General features: G+C 41.1%; 2 protein-coding genes across 2 annotated transcripts in view; both read left to right on the forward strand.

Moving 5' to 3' along the window:
* Positions 1 to 10,443, forward strand: part of LOC118780466 (voltage-dependent L-type calcium channel subunit alpha-1D-like) — a 138,229-nt gene extending 127,786 nt beyond the window's left edge. Inside the window, exons 36-42 of the mRNA XM_036532959.1 lie at positions 297 to 424; positions 1,972 to 2,068; positions 2,207 to 2,309; positions 2,494 to 2,595; positions 4,284 to 4,411; positions 6,989 to 7,114; positions 9,757 to 10,443. Coding sequence (XP_036388852.1) covers positions 297 to 424; positions 1,972 to 2,068; positions 2,207 to 2,309; positions 2,494 to 2,595; positions 4,284 to 4,411; positions 6,989 to 7,114; positions 9,757 to 10,023 — 951 coding nt within the window. The 3' untranslated portion in view covers positions 10,024 to 10,443. The remainder of the gene's footprint in view (positions 1 to 296; positions 425 to 1,971; positions 2,069 to 2,206; positions 2,310 to 2,493; positions 2,596 to 4,283; positions 4,412 to 6,988; positions 7,115 to 9,756) is intronic.
* A 752-nt stretch (positions 10,444 to 11,195) lies between these two features.
* Positions 11,196 to 15,023, forward strand: part of LOC118780465 (voltage-dependent L-type calcium channel subunit alpha-1F-like) — a 28,493-nt gene continuing 24,665 nt past the window's right edge. The window contains exons 1-2 of the mRNA XM_036532958.1: positions 11,196 to 11,221; positions 11,417 to 11,536. Of these exons, the coding sequence (XP_036388851.1) occupies positions 11,469 to 11,536 (68 nt within the window). The 5' untranslated portion in view covers positions 11,196 to 11,221; positions 11,417 to 11,468. The remainder of the gene's footprint in view (positions 11,222 to 11,416; positions 11,537 to 15,023) is intronic.

The raw sequence follows: 15,023 nt of genomic DNA on the forward strand, positions 1-15,023 counted from the left end.
GCCTGACACATATTGTATGCACACTGCACACACGTCCACATTCCTGTTACCCTCTACTCACATTCTACATATATGTTACACAATCTGTATAAACACTATATCAATTTTCTTTACACATGTCTACAGTACCCAAACTGTATACCCATCTTACGTTCATTACATATAAACGTTCTACATACATACACATAGCTGCTGTAAGCACAGTACACACATTCTACATATCGTACACATATCTTTGTGAGGATGATCTTGGGACCACTTCCCTGTTCCTCTAACACCCTGATTGTCTTTTTCAGATTATTAATTTGTTTGTTGCGGTCATCATGGACAATTTTGACTACCTGACACGGGATTGGTCCATTCTTGGCCCCCATCACCTGGATGAGTTTAAACGGATCTGGTCTGAATATGATCCTGAGGCCAAGTAAGGACATTTCTCTCTTTCTCTCTCCCTCCCTCTTTTAGCCTCTGTATCTGGCTCTGTCTCCTGCTGTCTTTCTCTTTTTCTGTCTCTCTGCCAGGATGCATAACATGGAGAGGTATATCAATTTGTACAGGTGTATGTCATTGTGTTTTAAGGTTGTGTGGTTATATAGCAGTTAGGGATGTAACGGTACACTCAGCTCACGGTTCAATTTGATTCCTCCACAATATTTTTAAGAAAATCAATTGAACTGACACTGGAATGAAAACAATGGATTTATTTTTGATGCATTAACAATGCTGAACTATTGTTGTCTTTTTGTTCCATTAATGTGATGACACCTTGAACCTAAGAGGAATTCTTTGAAAGCTAGACAAAAAATAGTCTTCAAACATAAAATGATATTAAATTGAATGGGTCTGACTGTATTACATTAATATGAAATTATGAAAATTGCACCTCAGCACACAATGCTCAAATTTAGACACAAGTTAATGAGCTAAGATACTGACAGCCAGAGAGAGATTTTGGAGTGTGACTCTCTTCATGTCAGCCACAGTGTTGGAGTCATCTTGGTTGGGTACTATGCTCTGCTCAATCATGTATTTCAAGGGTACAGCAAGTGACAGTGTGGCACTCTTTTCATCAGACAGCAAAGTGGTAGCTGTTTTTATAGGTTTCAGAAGCTTCACTATGTCCTTGGCATCACTGATGTCAGAGCTATCCAAAGTATCAAGCTGATGAGCATTTTTGTGCATCTCTGTGCTTACCAGGGCAGCAGTTACAGCTGCTTGTTGCTTGAGATAGCGTTCAAGCATTTCCATACAGCTATTCCAGCGTGTGGCAATGTCCATAATTACCTTATGTTGTGCAATCTCAAGCATCTTTTGCTTAGTGAGCACAGTTGTTGCTGTGGCACTTCGGTGAAAGAAGGCCACCACCCGTCTCATTCGCCCGAGCAAACAACTGACGCAGGTTATCTTTAATCCCATCTGGGTGGCTAGATTCAGTGTGTCTGTACGGAAAACACTTGATGGTGATAGCCCGGCTCTTGCTGCCACCTCTATGTTGCGTGCATTGTCGGTAACAACAGCGATACTATGATTTGGTCTTGCAAGTTCCCATGCTTATGCTTCGATACAGCACTTTGCGAACAGCCAGCCCTTTCAGCGATGACCTTCTGTCGCTTACCCTCCTTGTGGAGGGTGTCAATGATCGTCTTCTGGACAACTGTCACGTCAGCAGTCTTCCTCATGATTGTGGTTGCATGTACTGAACTAGACCGAGAGATACCCGGTATTTATACTGTATTAATGGTAATTTAATCAATCATATTTTGAGATACGTTTTTTAATTTTTTTTTGAGCTTTTGAGCTTTTATAGCAGTATGTTTGGATGACTTGCAGTTTTAGTTGAGTTGTAATTGTTGTGTAGTTACTTAATAATGTGAGTGGTTGTGTAGCAGTGTGCAGAGTTGAATTTTAGGCTTGCATGTGTAGCGGTGTGTACAGCATCATTGTGTTCAGGGTTGTGTGGTTTTCTTTTAGGGGTCGCATTAAGCACTTGGATGTGGTGGCATTGCTGCGCAGAATTCAGCCTCCATTGGGTTTTGGCAAACTGTGTCCTCACCGTGTTGCTTGCAAGGTATGATCATACAGGATAATCACTGTGTAGCTCACTGCACTGGAGTGTCACTTTCACCCTGAACGTACTGACTGCTTGCTGTGAATGTACTGACTGCTTGCTGTGTCTTCCTTTTCCTCATCAATCCATGTATGACAGAGGCTGGTGGCAATGAACATGCCTTTGAACTCTGATGGCACAGTGACCTTTAATGCCACGCTGTTTGCACTGGTTAGAACTGCTCTGAAGATTAAAACAGAAGGTCAGTCTCACACAGATGGTTGGTCTTTCAGAGATGGTAGGTGTCACTCAGTTGTTCTGTCTAACGCAGTAGGTCTTTTACAGAGACCATTGGTCTTTCACAGATGGGTCAAGATAGAGCTCCTGAATCTCCTCAAATGCACTTAAGATGACACAGAACACATCCTGTCACTGTTCCCCCCCAGGAAACCCAGAGCAGGAGAATGAGGACCTTAGGGTCATCATCAAGAAAATCTGGAAACGCATGAAACCCAAAATTCTGGATGAAGTCATTCCACCACATGAGGGTGAGGCTTTCAGCTGTGCAGCTGTGGGTCAATGTTGGTCATGTAGGCTGGACAGCACTTTTGTCTGAAATGTTCACACACACACATTTGTTCACACTCACACACACACATACTGTATCTCTCACCATCTCACATATACACATGTCACTCTATCTATCTATCCATATATATATATATATATATAGATACTGTATATGTTTTATTAATTAAATGCACGACACACTTTGTCATGTGAACAAGTGAATTTAAAATATGTTGCTAATGTAAAAGCTTCATAACCTTTGGTCAGGCAGCTGTGTAACTTTATGAAATAGTGTGCAGTTCATGAATGAATTAATCTTTCAGTAAAAGTTACATTGGGGCAGGCTACTACACAGGCACCATATCATAGAATATATAGAACCTGAACCAAGCTCTAAACAAATAAGTACATTGCATATTTATTTGTTTGGTACCTGCAGTTCATTTGTTCAGTAGTTCATCAGTTCTTTCAGTTTGTGGTTGTGTGGACTTGACGGACTCACTTTGTGCTGAACTGAATAAAATGGTCCTCAGTAAAAAGTGAATGCCTCTTACTGGAGTAACTCTGGCAAGGTAACGCAGTCCTCCATCTCAGCAACCACATTAACTTTTGTTTTGTGGCTAGAAAAACATTCCATGCATCTCTACCATGTGTACTGGCACCTAAAATCCTAATTAGAGGAAAAATGCACTTCTATTTCCCCATATCTGACCATTAATAATTTGATGAAAGGGAATTCAATCTATTTAAAAGGGTTAAAAGGGTACAAAACATGTATGAAGTGCAAAATTTTCAGCAATATCTTTTTAATTTAAACAACTAGACAGATTTTATTTAAAGGAATAAGTCTGTTGTCAGCTGAGACAAAATGTAATCCCCAGTGATGCATAGATGGATATATTGCACTTTGCATTTTTGGATTTTGAACACAAGTTCTGTTCAGTTCTGGTCACTAGATAATTAGTTTCCTGGGCTGGAGACCTTGGTCTTCCAGGAGCTCAAGGAGCTAATAGCATGTCTTGTTCTGTTAGACCTACACTCTCTCTTCGTCAGACGTACCCATACATATTTCAAGGGTACACTCACTCTTCCTGAAATGTGTACACACCCACACACACACACACACACACACACACTCCCTCAAGTACGTGTACACACTTGTCCTGAAAGGTACACATACACCTTTAATTTCAAGCACCAAAATGGCCACTTACTGTAGGACAGGTGCTGCTCCACTGACGTCATCTGATCAACTTGCAGGCATCTGTCAAATTGCAGTGAGACAAGGACATACTGGCTTACCTTCCCACCCCCTTCCCCTGCAGAACAAAGACAATTTGGTTCCAATCTGTTAGCGTTATTTGATGGCAATGATCTGGATCCTGCAGGGGTGGAACAGAGTGATTGGGCTCAGACTGCATTCAAAGCTAGTGCCTTTTCTGTTGAGCCATGTATGTACTACATTTCTGTGTTTACTGCCAAATCTTACAACATTGAAATTAAAGATAGAACAACTGATAATTTGATGTGAAAACAAAAAAGAAAAGGGCAGCAATAAAGTAGAATTACAATTAAAGAATGTGGCTGTAATACAAATTATGAGGAAGAATTCTCTAATATGAGTCTCATCTCTGTGTTCATTTTCATTTTCTTCCCCCTCTCAAAGAGGAGGAGGTGACTGTAGGTAAATTCTACGCCACCTTCCTGATCCAGGACTATTTCAGGAAGTTCCGCAAGAGAAAAGAGAAATGTGGACTGGGGGAGCCAGATGTCAACAACTCTTCTGCTCTGCAGGTAGAAGGATTGTCTCTGTTACCACAGTATTGATCCTGGATTAGTACTAATCGATGCAGTTCACTGAAAGCACCAAATCTAATGCTCAAATTAAACACTGCTCGAAGAGGCTTTGTACTTCTGGTGTGCTGTTTTATAAAAGTAGAGATACATTAATGAGCCGAGATGTTATGCCGGTGAGCGGGACACACACGCGGACCACAGGATATTCCGGTTCCAGGCGTTTTATTGAAATCGACAGGCAGTTCGTAATTCCAGAGACAGGCAGGGTTCGAAACACAGAGAACCAGTCCGGTGGCAAATCCAGAATTGGGAGTCGGGGCGGACAGGGTCAGGAAACTGGCAGGTGAGTAGTAGCGATCAGGTCCAAACGGCAGGCAGAAATCGTGGTCGGGAAACAGGCAGGATCGGCAATGCCGCAAACAATCAGGAAAACTTACGGGGACGAGACAGGTGAAAAACACTGAAACGAACTAGCAACAAGACAGAGACACGCAGGGAAGATATAGGGCTGGGGTTACGAGGAGATGGGATGCAGGCTAACATTTTGGCACCCCCATGTTAAGTCTATGGGCATTTCATTGCAGTTTCTTCAGAATTGTAAATGTTAATTCAAAAACTGTACATAACACGAAAACACGAGTTAGTAAACGTATTTACTAACCTTTTCTGTCTCCGAGGAAAACATCCCTGGTAGCCTGTCCCTCCCACCTCACACACAGTACTCATACATTTGGATTACGGTTGTAGGCTAAATTTTTGTGTTCAATTTGCCGGCTACTTTTCAGGTTACAGTCGGAGGTTGCTGTTTCTATTCAACATCCTATAAAGCAAGCCGAAGTAGTAGGTATAGTGTAGCCACCAGTCCACTCTACAACTAACGTTAGTTGGCTAGCTAGAGTATCTATTCCGATTGTAAAACTGTGAAATGTAAGCACACAAACTATCCAATCGCTTTCATGTAAACAGTACGTTCGGATTCATCAAGTGGAATGATTTCATTCTGAATGGAAAAAAAAATGTGTGCATGTAAACGTAGCTAGTGTTCAGAAAGTGATCCAAAGTATTTAGATTACATTACTTACCTTGAGTAATCTAAGAGATTATGTTACAAATTACATTTTAGGGCAAGTATTCTTAAATCTGTAGTGGAATACATATTAAAAGTATCCCTCCCAACCCTGGTTATAAGGAGCCATTTGTTGAGGTCAGCCAGGGGAATGTTAAGACATCTGGAAACCATGAGGTCCAAGAAATTACCTGCTGCTCTGGAATCCACGAAAGCATTCAGGCTGTGCTCCCCTTTTCCCCATGAAATGTGTGTGGCTAGCAGGACCCCAGGAGTAGCGTGCTTGGGAAAAAAAGGTTCGCCTCATCACAGGTCTTCCGTCCCTGGACGAGACCTGGCTTTTCCCTGAAGCTCTGGGCAGGAAATGTGGAAATGTCCGGAAATCCCACAGTAAAGGCAGCACCCCTTTAGAGTGGTCGGGTAAGAGCAGTCAGGTAGTCTGTGACTGGAGCTGACATCTGGGTCCGAGATGGTGGATGATAACCCTTGTCACTCTCTCCTTCTCTCCTGATGGAAATTATCCACATGGATGGTTATGTTGATGAGCGACTCCAGGTTGTTTGCTTACCCCCCTGGAAGCCAGCTCAATTTTAATCTCCTCTGTGGTGAAAAGGCCTCCAGATTCCACTGGTTCTGTGTGGTGAGCGTGTGAAACTAGAGGAGCCCTGGTAGATCCGGAGCTCATGACCACTAACAGGGTTTTCAAAAACTCGCCTTATTTCCTCCGTGAATAACAGAATATCTGAACAAGCATGCATCCTCTGCCCCAAATGGCTGTGGCTGTGGGAACCTTACCGTGGAGTAATGATATAATATATGCCACCTTTGAGCAGTCAGACGGGAACAGAGAGGCTTGCAGTTCAAAGCCTAGTGAGCACTGGATTAAAAAACCCCAACACTTGCCTGGAGTGCCATCATGCCATTCTGGGGTTGTCAAACATAGTTTTCTGCTGGGCTGGAGCAGTGGAACTTTGAACCAAAGGTGGCAATTCAGGTGGGGAAGCAGGTGGAGCCACCTGTGCCTGACAAATTTGAAGAGCCGAAGAGAGGGACTGCAGATTTTTGAGGATCCCTTGCAAGTATTGTTCATGCCTCTCCACTGGTTTATCTCTGCTGAATCCATTTCTGGCTCAGTCCTGCTGTTGCTCATTGTGGGAAGCAGCAGCCGAAACACTGATGATTCCTTTTTTATTCTGTCCTTTCCAGGAAACTTTGTAAACTTCTGTATAGCACTTTGTATAAGAGTTATGTATGCTGTGGAAATGTAGAAAGTGATGTAACACAATGAGCTTAAAGGAGGTTTGCTCTGTGAGTTAATGAGCTGTAATAATGTGAGTTGTCCTGTTTTCCCTCTTCCAAAGGGTGTGGAGTTTGTACTGCCACATGGAGCTATAGATCTGAAGGTCAATGAATTATACCTCTCCCTATAGACTGTGTATGTACTGTATGTGTGTAGTAGGCAGCATATATACTGTGCCTCCCTTTCTCTTTGCGTGTATCTGTGTCAGGCAGGGCTGCGGACCCTACAGGACCTGGGGCCAGAGATGAGACTGGCCATGTCCTGTGACCTAGAAGAGGAGGAGGAAGAGGAGTTACTGGAGGAGGAGCAAGAAGAAGACATAGCTCATTTCAAGGTCTGTGTTATGTAACTCCCTGATTTCACATTGCCAACTTCTGTCCCCTCTGCTTATCACTGTTATGCATCCATTATCCTTTGTTATGTGACTACAGCCCTGTTCACACCTGGCATTAACATGCGCCTTGGGTGATCCGATCACAAGTGGACATCGCCAAGTACATTGAGGACGCATTGAGATCCGATTGATCAGACCACATTTGGAGGTGGTCTGGGCTGCATATGGCCACATTCTTTTAGCAGTGTGAATGCGAATGTGTCCTGGGCCACATTGAAGGTCTGCCTACTAAACTGGCTTCCTCAGAGTAAGCACGTACTCATTCGCACACCAACGGCTTTCACACTGGTGTGATTAGCTGTTTAGCGCATATGCTAAAACTGGTGTGATTAGAACACGAGATTGGAAAAATTCTAGTAAAAGTAAGTAAGTAAGTAAAATTTATTTGTATAGCGTTTTTCACAGACATAGGTCACAAAATGCTTTACATGAGCATTATACAACATAAAAGAGAGAAAACATAGAAGATGAAATGACCCCCCGAGCTACTACATACATACACAATACATAATAAAAATACAAGTACACAATAAAATACACAATAAATACATAAAAATGTACAATACACAATAAAATGCACAATAAATATATAAATACATAAAATGCAGACCTGGTGCATACGTAGCTAATTTTAGCTTTGAGGAAACAGCGATTTAATGTTAAAAAATATAGCTAATGCTAACTGAAAACTATGAGAAGTTTAATAATGCTAATGAAAACATAACGAACCATGTAACGTAGCCTAACATGCGTGCTACATAGCATGAAAAATGTTACGTGCAAAAGGGTTTTAAAGTGTGACAACAGGCAACTAGAGTTCGCAAGCTACCTCAAGCTGACAACTCAGAGAGAAATTTAGTGATCATTGGATGCTATTTTGGAACATTAAGCCACATTATGCTTCTTCCTATAATGGGTGCCAATGGAGCTTAAAAGAGGAGAATGCTTAATGTAAGATAACGTCCATACTCATAGGGTTTTGTTTTTTTTTTTTTTGCTTTCGGTTTTGATTTTTTGACAGCTGGAACTGTTTATGACAAGAGATGTCCAAGAGAAATTTGGTGATCGCTGTTTTGGAACATTAAGCCTTTTCACGTTAAGCACTTTAGAATGTCCCTTCTTCCATAACAAGCGCGCTTCAGTTTAAGACAAGTAATTCATAAATGTATTCACAATACTAGCAAACCAGCCGTTTGATATTAAACTACATTATGAAACTTTTTCATTGCAGTGAATAACATAAGAAACTTTGGAAACATAATATCTTGCTTAGCCAAATTAATTCAATCATACTGGCAAGGTGCCAGACAAATACGGTGAAGTTCAAAATGTTCTAATCTAGCGTTTCTGCTTTTTCCAAAAATAAACAGAAATTAACAAAAGATCAGCTGTAGCTGAGTTAAGGGTATTTAATTTCAGTGATGAATGGAATCTAGCTTGCTAGTCAACTAGGTTTTCATTTACAGATACAACACATTATTTCATAGTGACGGTCATAACGAGATTCGTTCAAAAAGACCTTCAAATGATGCATAAACTGACATTTGCAAACGGAAATGATGTTCGTGTTTATTTGCATATAGAGCGGGGAAGCGAGATCTGATCACAAGTTGGTCACTCGAGACGCATGGGGAGACACATTTTAATGCCAGGTGTGAACAGACGTTCTTAGAGCTGTTCACTTGTGATCAGATCACCCAAGACGCATGTTAATGCCAGGTGTGAACAGGGCCTACAGTTACATTCTCTCGCAGCTCCATTATTCACAGTGGAATGATTGGCTTTCACTTAGAAAGAGATCTGGCAGAAGTATTGGATTCTGCATACAATAGAAGTTAGTTCAGTGACACCAGTATAGATGTGAAAGATGTTAACATTTCTAAAGATGGCAGACCTACCCCCTTCCTGTCTTTGACTATGCAAGATATCCTTTTATTACATCGGTTTGGATTGCTTTGGCCGATATCAAACAAGGAAATGATGGGAATCCTTTCTATCCCTGATGACACAGTCCAGAAACTACATGTATAGTAGAACAGTAGGACAGAACGTGTACAGTAAGCCCCTTTGAGTTGTTTAATTTTTGGGGGTAAAAATTGAACAATGCTTTTGGGGCTGCTTTCCAAAAGAAGTCACAAGGATTGCAAACTGGTCTAAATTTGCAGTCTTACCCTGCTGCCCAGGTAACTTACATCAAGAAACACCCCCTAGCACAGCCCCCCAAGTCATCATTTGCCCACTTGCCCCTGTCCGTTCTTAGCATCCACTTCCTGTAAGGACAATAGGAAGAGAGGCCTGGGACATAATAAAAAAGAATGGAACTCCTCTACCTTAGTGTCCTACATATTTCCACTGACCTTTATTTGTTATCGTCTGAAGATAAAACGCTTACCTTACCATCACACCTGACCGTTGTGAGTATTACAATCAACAAGTGTTCCCATGTTGTGTGTGTGTGTTTGCACTCACCCTCATTAAAACACTAAAACTGGATTCTGAAACACTGAATCCTGACTCCTATATTATTTCCAATAATAGAACAGCTGAGCACTATTTCCCTTGCTATCTCTTTCTCTATACAGAAAAATGGTGTGTTTGCAAGTCCCAATGACATCATCTCTAAAGAGAGACATGGCTCTGTGGTTCCATCCTCCCCCAGCACTCCAGGGCTGGCTCCAGCGGAGGGCTTGTCCAATGGGGGGGTGTCTCACAAGTCTGTCAGCCTGCCCAAAACAGCCAATGGAGGGGGTGTGAGGGAGCCTGAGGGCTCTGGAGGGCCTGAAGAAGACAGGCTTTCCTCTCACCATCACCCCCCCCCATCGTCATCCCCCAAACAAGAAAGGATTTAAGGACCTGCCACCCCAGGCTGTCTCTAACAGGCAAGTCAGAGCAGGACATAAATAAGCAGTGAAAACATAATTACAAATACTGGAGCTGCTATGGATATAGCAGACAAACCCACAGCCTACATTTACATAGACACATGTAATTTTACTTTTCTTTACCTAATTACTGCTCATAATAATGAACAATGGTATGACAATAGACACCAAAATCCAGTTAGATCTGTTTCATGTGAAATATTATGGTAAGAGGCAGCGTAATCAAACTGATACAAATGAATGAAGCTATTTCACATGTGTAAAGATGTATAAAGTATAATTTTCTGCTATATAGCTTCCACAGTGGTACAATGAGAAATAAAAGGCTGGGGTAAGATGCAGACTGAAGACCCACCCCTTCAGACTGCATCTCGATCCCACTTCAGTCCCCACCCCCTAACACCTACTACCTCTAGCATTTTATGTGTAGTATTGTGATGTATTTTGATTCTGTGTTGTAGGGACTGTTGTATTGTAGTATACTTGGCTTCTGTCAGATTGCACAAGTTAACTTGTGGTAGGGCTTGAATAGTGTTAAGCTCACATTCACTGGTCTGGGAATGTTGTTAGCCTGGTCTGACACTTGCTTGTTTAAATCTGAATGAATACATTTATGTTCTTGTGGTGGAAGCCACTCTGGATAAGAGCATCTACTAAATGCATTTGATGTAATGCAATGTAATGTGAGAGAGTCTTTATCCCTAAGATATATTTAGCTGAAATCTATTGTTACAAATATTTAAAATATTTCAAGACACAACTCACCTGAACACCTGAAACACTACCCCCTAAAGCAATTTCTTATGTCTTAAACTTTGTTTTCCTTTAAAAGAAAAAAAAAAACCTTTCAAATCCATGGTTTCATGCATTTGTATCTCTACTAGCTATCTTGTACCTTGTCTGGCCAACTATTGAATATTGGTTATGCAGAGCTTCTAATATTGTTAACTCCTTAAATGGCAATTTTCTTGTGTTGTACTCTGCCTCACTTGTCACAAGTCATTGTAGAAGCATCTGCCAAATGAATAAACGTAAATGCAAATGTTATAATTTATCTTATTAAAATTCTAACTAGAAGCAGCAGGATGCATTATGCTGATAACTTGCGAGCAGTTGTTTCATCTGTATTTTACAGCAGAGTCCGCTATTATGATAAATACTTCAGGTAAGCCTTTACTCAGTTAGACCTGCATGCAGGTCAACATCTCTCACCCTCCTCATTAATTAGACTTCTCTCTACATGTTTGCCCTCTCCATCAGTCCTTAATTTTGTTCCCTCTTATTCTGTTTCTCATCTTTTCTACTTAATTTGTCTTATTTATCTAGTCTATCTGTCCGTCTGCTGGTTTTCTCACCTCAGGAGAGACTCCATTGAAGGCTATCCCCCTCTTTCTCACAAGCAAGAAGACAGCATGGACAGAGGAGAGGACAGCTACTACAGCAGGGAGGAGGAGACTGATGGCACAGCGTTACGTGACAGGTACATAGATTGAGAGATAGAAAATAACAACTACAGACAGCAAGACATGGGCAGAGAAAGAGAACTGGGTACAGATGAAGAAACAGAGACAGAAACTGGTAGAAAGATTCAAGTAGATTATTCACTGCACAAAATACAACTTAAATTCTATGATATTATACCTAAAATACAGAGGACCATATGTGAATGGTCATACATACATTACTGGCCGCAGGGATTAGGTCATAACCTGATCACTTAAAAAAAGACATTAATGAAGGTTGACTCTAATTCCTTCTGTTTCAAATGTGTCAGGACATGGACAGTTTGAAGTGGAGCTGGATTTTGGTGGCTTTGCAATAGCTACCTTTTGCTTACAGAATTGAGTTTAAGATTTTAATGCTCACTTCTAAGGCAAGACTCAGCATTGGTCCTCCTAATGAACATAACTCTGTTAACATGTAAGGACTTAGAATGTCCACTTAGATCAGCAATCAGTGAAATTTGTTTATTTGTTATAACACATATTTGTAATTGAAAAGGTTACAAACTCCAGAACATATGCTGAGTATGGTACATTTCCTCTAAACTCAAAAAAAAAAAACTAGGAAGCAAATTGGGAAAATGAATTATTCCATAACCATGGGAAAAGGCAGTTCAGAGACTGCTGACACAAAAAAATATATACTTCATTTTTACTATTTTCCACATTTTAGAGTAATCAAAACTATGAAATACCACAAACAGAATTATGCAGTGACCAAAAAAGTGTTACACATAATCACAAACTATTTTATATTTTCGATTCCTCAAAGCAGGCAAAAAATACTCTTTAAAAATAAATTATTTCATTTAAACATAAACATCAACTTCACTATTTACATTGGTCTAACAAACAAATTTTGAGCATTTAAAGTCTTTAGATAAAGATCCAAGCTTTTGACTTTTTTCTACTCCAAGATAATACTGGAATTTAGAAAGTTTGCAAGCTATTCAGCCGTTTCTCCAGATTTTTTACTAAGAAAGGGAGCTGTTACATGTCTGTAGTTACTAAGATTTTTTCGGATCTAGATTAAATTTCTTCAAAAGTATAGCGATGGGCATTTTCACTCTTTTTACTGAACCTAATCATCTACTCCAAGATAATACGGGAATTTAGAAAGTTTGCAAGCTGTTCAGCCATTTCTCCAGATTTTTTACTAAGAAAGAGAGCTGTTACATGTCTGTAGTTACTAAGATTTTTTTGGATCTAGATTAAATTTCTTCAAAAGTGTAGCGATGGGCATTTTCACTCTTTTTACTGAACCTAATCATTTTGTTCAGTTCAGTACAAAAAAATCCAGTAAAATCAATATGATAATTGACAAATGACAAATAGTTTCATTAATCCCTACATCCAAACATGCAAACTCTTCTCAAACAAGCTTTGAGAAAATGGCCTTCAACTTTTACCACTTGACCATCAAAACCCCTTGGCAGCCGTGTATTAAGATGAATAGCAGTTATACCAAAGTACACAAACTGCAATCTGACATAATGGACTACCTTTTCCATGTCAAATGCAGTTTTAAATGTATCTGTTTAAACTGTTTAAAATCCATTTTAATAATGTGATGTGGAAAAGTAGTTGTGCTCAAATCCTGAGTTTTAGGTACAGCTTGCTTTCTGAGATTCCCAAAAGCTATCTGGGTCATTCTCTGAAAATAACTTAAGAAGCTAAGCTAAGCTATTATCTACTTATTTCCAACCATTTACAATATTTAATTCCATACTGTATCATAACAATGAGAAGTTTTAATCATTCAAAAACTGTCAACAGCCCAGCTGCTACTAGCCCTTGTTCACTCCCATTAAGTCCTAAAGCACTGTACAGAGAAATCTGTGCTGTGGGCTGAAACATGAAGGCTTTTAAGGAGAATATACTTGATTGATTCCAAACTAAAACTAGTAAACCAACCATCCTGGGTTGTTTTTGATGCATGGCATGCCATGTCTTCTACATCATTACACCTCTGATATACACTGATGAGCCAAAACAATAAAACCACCTGCCTAATATGCTGTTGATCCTCCGCCAAAACAGTGCCAACCCGCCGAGGCATGGACTCCACAAGACCCCTGAAGGTGTCCTGTGGTATCTGGCACCAAAACATTAGCAGCAGATCCTTCAAGTCCTGTAAGTTGCGCCGTGGATTGGACTTGTCGGTCCAGGACATCCCACAGATGCTCATTCGGATTGAGATCTGGAGAATTTGGAGGCCAGGGCATCACATTGAACACTTCATGTTCCTCAAACCATTCCCGAACAATATGTGCAGTGTGGCAGGGCGCATTATCCTGCTGAAAGAGGCCACTGCCACCAGGGAATATCATTGCCATGAAGGGGTGTACCTGGTCTGCAACAATGTTTAGGTAGGTGGAGTGTCAAATTGACGTCCACATGAATGGCTAGACCCAGGGTTTCCCAGCAGAACATTGCCCAGAGCATCACACTCCCTCCACTGGCCTGTCGTCTTCCCACAGTGCATCTTGGTACCATCAGTTCCCCCGGTAAATGGCGCACATGTACATGGACATCCACTCCACGTGATCTAAAAGAAAATGGGACTCATTGCACCAGACGACCTTCTTCCACTGCTCCAAGGTCCAGTTCCGATGCTCGCGTGCCCATTGTAGGTAGTGTTCGACAGTGAACAGGCGTCATCACGGGCACTCCGACCGGTCTGTGGCTACGCAGCCCCATACGCAGAGAGGTGTGATGCACTGTGTGTTGTGACACATTCCTCCCATAACCATCATTAAAATTTTCCGTGACTTGTGCCACAGTAGACCTTCTGTCGGTTCGTACCAGATGGGATAGCCCTTGTTGCCCTCGCGCATCGATGAGCCTTGGGTGCCCAACACCCTGTCGCCGGTTTGTGGTTTGTCCCTCTTCAGACCACTGTCGGTAGGTACTCACCACTACTGACCGGGAGTACCTCACAAGCCTTGCCGTTTCAGAGATGCTCTGACCCAGTCATCTGGCCATAACAATTTGGCCCTTGTCAAGGTTGCTCAGGTTTACTCCTGCCCATTTCTCCTGCATCCAACACATTGACTACGAGAACTGATTGTTTGCTTACCATCTAATCTACCCAGACCTTGACATGTGCCCTTTTTTGGAGATGATCAACTTTATTCAGTTCACCTGTGAGTGGTCATAATGTTTTGGCTCATTAGTGTAGGTAGGGTTTACATCCTGAGGGCATAGGCATAGATTTTGGTATGGATGGTAGGCTCAACACCTCGTCAGTCAGTGTACTAGCTGTTGAGGGAGACAGATGATGGATGAAGAGTACGTAGTTTGGTTATAATCTAAGAGAAAGTCTTCTCGCTGACTGTAAAAAGGTTAGAAAAAAAACATAACAGACTGCTTTCGTTCTCATCATGAGTAAGCTATAGGAATGTCTATATGGGCATAAGCTTGCTATCTAGGTAGCTAGTTAACTTAGCAAGCTACTCCATTAGT

This window comes from Megalops cyprinoides, chromosome 7 (genome assembly GCF_013368585.1).
Source record: "Megalops cyprinoides isolate fMegCyp1 chromosome 7, fMegCyp1.pri, whole genome shotgun sequence".
NCBI lineage: Eukaryota > Metazoa > Chordata > Actinopteri > Elopiformes > Megalopidae > Megalops > Megalops cyprinoides.